This window comes from Condylura cristata, unplaced genomic scaffold, assembly GCF_000260355.1.
Source record: "Condylura cristata isolate star-nosed mole 26May11 unplaced genomic scaffold, ConCri1.0 scaffold00003, whole genome shotgun sequence".
Taxonomy (NCBI): domain Eukaryota; kingdom Metazoa; phylum Chordata; class Mammalia; order Eulipotyphla; family Talpidae; genus Condylura; species Condylura cristata.
In genome coordinates this window covers 19,693,355-19,697,280 of record NW_004567104.1, presented here as the reverse complement: position 1 = coordinate 19,697,280, position 3,926 = coordinate 19,693,355, and the positions used below count along the sequence as shown (strand labels likewise).

Here is a 3,926-nt window from a genome sequence, read left to right as displayed (position 1 = left end):
TATCATGAGAGTTCAGACTCCTGGGAGGAGGGAGAAACGGCCCCACCTATCCCATCATCAACGCCTTAGGTTATACGGACATCAGGAGTATAAATATAATAACCAGAACCAGAAGCTTCCTGCTCACGGATGTGGTGGGGGGGAGATGACCAAAATAACCTTACAGCATTAATAGCATACTCCGAGAAGCCACCCGTTCTCTCACGGAGCCCCTTCTGACACCCCTTTTAAGTAAGTCCCAACCTTGTGATGATTCACAGAAAGAAGAATAGACGTTACTCGCGTTTGTAGTAACAGGATGAGAAAGTGCGAGACTTCCTGTTATGAGTGTGTGACAGCTGGTGATAAGTGGAGGCCCTCCACAGGAAATCCGCTCAGCTTCTGCAATGTGACCTGCCTGAAACTTGGGCTCTCCTTCAGTCTGGAGGTTGATGGCAGCACAAAGGGGCTCCTGGACCATGGGCGATGTGGTAGAGAAGAATTTGGAAGGACCCTTGGCACCGTCTACAGATGACCCCGCCCCCAAAAGGGGAGATCTGGTAGAAATCTTAAATGAAGACAAGGTAAAATTTGAAGACACAGGACTCTCCTTAATTCTGCAGAATGGCCTGGAAACCCTGCGAATGGAAAATGCTCTGACAGATGTCATCTTGTGTGTGGATATTCAGGAATTCTCCTGCCACCGCGTGGTGCTTGCCGCAGCCAGCAACTATTTCAGGTCAGCGTGCCTAAGACTGGAGTTAAATTGGGTGCAAGTTGTGGAGAAAATCTGTATGGATGTGAGATCTCAATCTAAACCATTGGAGACTGCATTTATGGTTTATTTATCTATTCGAGTTTGTGGGTCTATATAAGATACAAGGAAAGAAGTGACAAAACTTTCAATTTTAGCATTTAAGTCATTTTAAGACATTGGCATTATTTAGAAGCAGTGTTTGCATATTTTGGTCAAACTTCCAAGTATATGTCCTCATTCCAGAGGATGGAAAATTACTGAAGTTGTGGGGACTTTTTCCCCTCGGTCTAACTAGTATGTTGTTCATGATTCTCTTTATTTATGAACAGAGGTAGAGATAAGAGTGTGGCCCCTCTTTTGCAGTCATAAAATGACTTGCTGAATATTAGGGGCTTCTGTGTGGGTGCAGTGGGTGGGTGCGAAAGGAAAACACTTGCAAAGGAGCATCAGAAGTTAGAGGCACTTGCTTACAGTCAACTTGGAGACTTGGGTTCCAGGCAGTGCTGCCTGCCCCTTTTAATTATGGATTTGAGATTGGACTTTAATGCTCTGAGTTACTGTCCTGTCATCCTGTAACACGGGGACAATGGTGGTTACCTCTAGGATTGTTATGATAGTTAAATAAGAGAGGCAAATGGGTCTCAGATATGTCTAGCATGTAATAGATGGCTCAATATATATCTTTTTGAAATTCTTTCTCGATTTTACTTGACTGAGCTCAGAACCATTTAGCGAGTGTTTACCTTTAGTCTATCCTGGGCTAGGCTGTGGGAAAATCTGGAACTCAGTGATCATGGCTGCAAACCAGAGTTTCTCATATCAGTGTAGACATGTGAGAACCAGTCCCTGTGGGAAATATGGGTGGAAAAGGTATTTGGGGGAACTTGAAAAAGAATCACCCTTATAATTTTTCTTAATGAGGTTCTTGGTTTGGGCTGAGGAAATTAAAAATTATTAATCTATTGGAATGTCTTGGAAGGTATTTTATTTTTTGGAGTTGCCTAGGGGAAAATGTTTAGAATTCAAAGAGTAGGGTCAGCAGGCTGTTGTGGGTCTGATTAAGTCTCACATCTAATCAAGACAAGGGTTTATTTGGGTTTGTGGGAAGTGGTGCCTGCTATGCACCAGACAGACACAGTTATCTGACTTTATTTTTGTAACAGCAAGATGAAAATGGCTGGTAGCCCTTTTCACAGATGAGGAAATAGAAACCAACATGACCTATCCAGGCATTGCTGGAGAGGGATAGGACACATTCTAGAAATCTGTATTTTTACTGGAATACAGTAGTTTGGGACTTTTTCCTCAGGACTCTAAAGATAAAGTCTGAGCACAGCCATAAAGACGAAGTCACACAGGTGGAGATACTACTTACTCCACCAACACAGCCCTCTACATTCACATTGATCCCAGTGCTTTTTATTTATTTTTATTTTATAACAGTTTATTTTTACATCATTTTGTACATTTTTTCCCCATCTCAATTGTAATCCCCGTGGGCTTCCCATCACCAAATCACCCGTGTTCCATCACCATAGTCCAGTTCATTTCCCTCCTCCCCCTGTTTTTGATCCCATTCCCCACTCCACCCCCACAAAATGTCTCTGGTATATGGCTATTCATTATTCTTATTATTTTCTTGCCTGGTCCATTATACTCCTGCTATGAGCGAAACCATCCAGTATTTTTCTTTCTCTTTCTGGCTTATCTCATGAAGCATGATCTTTTCCAGCTCCATCCAAGTTGCTGCAAAAGGCATGTGTTTCTTTCTTTTGGTTGCTGAGTAATATTCCATTGTATATATGTACCACATCTTTCTAATCCAGTCATCTACTTTTGGGCATTTGGGCTGCTTCCATGTTTTTCCAATTGTAAATAAAGTAGCAATAAACATGGGGGTGCAGGTATCTTTTTCAATCAGTGTTGTGTCTTTTGGGTAGATACCTAGGAGGATCCCAGTGCCTTTTAGAAGTGAATGAAAGACAACTTAGCTCATTGCTCTGAGGACTTGCTTTTAGGTTTACTCCTTTTTCGAATCACTGGAAAACTGCTATCAGAAAAGCTATGCTTAATTAGCAAATCTGTTAGTACTCTTGGCTGGGTGCTGGCAAGTTCCTCCTGGTTCTCAGATTTCTCCTACAAGGAAGGGTCAGGTCCTTCTACCCCCATTGATGTAGGATACTTAGGGGAGAGGCCTCGACTAGTATTAACAGGAGGCAGCAGCACAGGGAAGCTTGAGGAGCCTGTGGATGCAGTTTCTTTTACAATTGCCAGATTGTGAAGGGAAAGACCTGCCCTTCTTTTCTTGAGTAGATACTTCTTTGATTATTATCTTGGTATTTCCAGATGACTTTCCCACTACAATGAACACAGAACTGGAGACAGGAATCTTTTTTTCTTCTACTACCAGTAATACTAACTTGTGATTTTGAGCACTCAGTGTGGGCGCTGAGCCTTTGTGCCACTTAGCCCTTACAGCAACTCTTGCATACAGACAAGGAACTGACACCCTGGGTGTTTCAATTAATAAGCTGGCCCAGTGGGATTTGGACCAAGGGCTGACATGAAATCTGACATTGCCTCACCGCCTGTTTTGCTTTGTTTCTAAGGGTTTGAAAGGGGTGGGAGCCAAGTTCCCCTTATGCTCAGATTTAGGAAAGTCAGAGAATTTCTTGTGAGAGGCTTCTGACATGGTCTTCTGTGCTTTGGAGGCTGGTTGTAAAATTATTTACGTTTTATTTTCTTGATTCATTGAAAACACAAATATTTTCCCTTACTGAGTGAATCACAATTAATTTAACTAGTCCCTTATAGACAGGGAGTTGCATTGCTTATAATCTTTTGCTCTTCAAAACAATGTTGAAATGAAACCTTACACATTTGTTATTCCATATATGTGCATGAGTGTCTGGGTGTGCATTTCTAGAAGAGAGGTTAAAGAGTCAAAGAGAAATGCATTTTCAGTTTTAGTGGATAGTGCCAGGTTGTCCTTGATAGGTGTTCAATTATTTGGCAAAATTGAACAGCTTTGCCAAAAGAGAATGGCGACTAAACTTTGGATTTTCCCCAATCTGTTAGATAAGAAACGGTATATTTGCCGCTAATTTGCATTTTTCTTATTTTAAATAAGATTGAACATCTGTTTATCTGCTTAAGAGCAGCATGTTTAAGGGCAGTCTGCCACCTTTTT

At 41.7% G+C, this 3,926-nt stretch overlaps 1 protein-coding gene across 1 annotated transcript in view; it reads left to right on the top strand.

Moving 5' to 3' along the window:
* The first annotated feature begins 392 nt into the window (after positions 1-392).
* The window catches only part of KLHL6 (kelch-like family member 6), a 41,987-nt gene continuing 38,453 nt past the window's right edge, over positions 393-3,926 (top strand). The window contains exon 1 of the mRNA XM_004675018.1: positions 393-718. Within this exon, the coding sequence (XP_004675075.1) occupies positions 432-718 (287 nt within the window). The 5' untranslated portion in view covers positions 393-431. The remainder of the gene's footprint in view (positions 719-3,926) is intronic.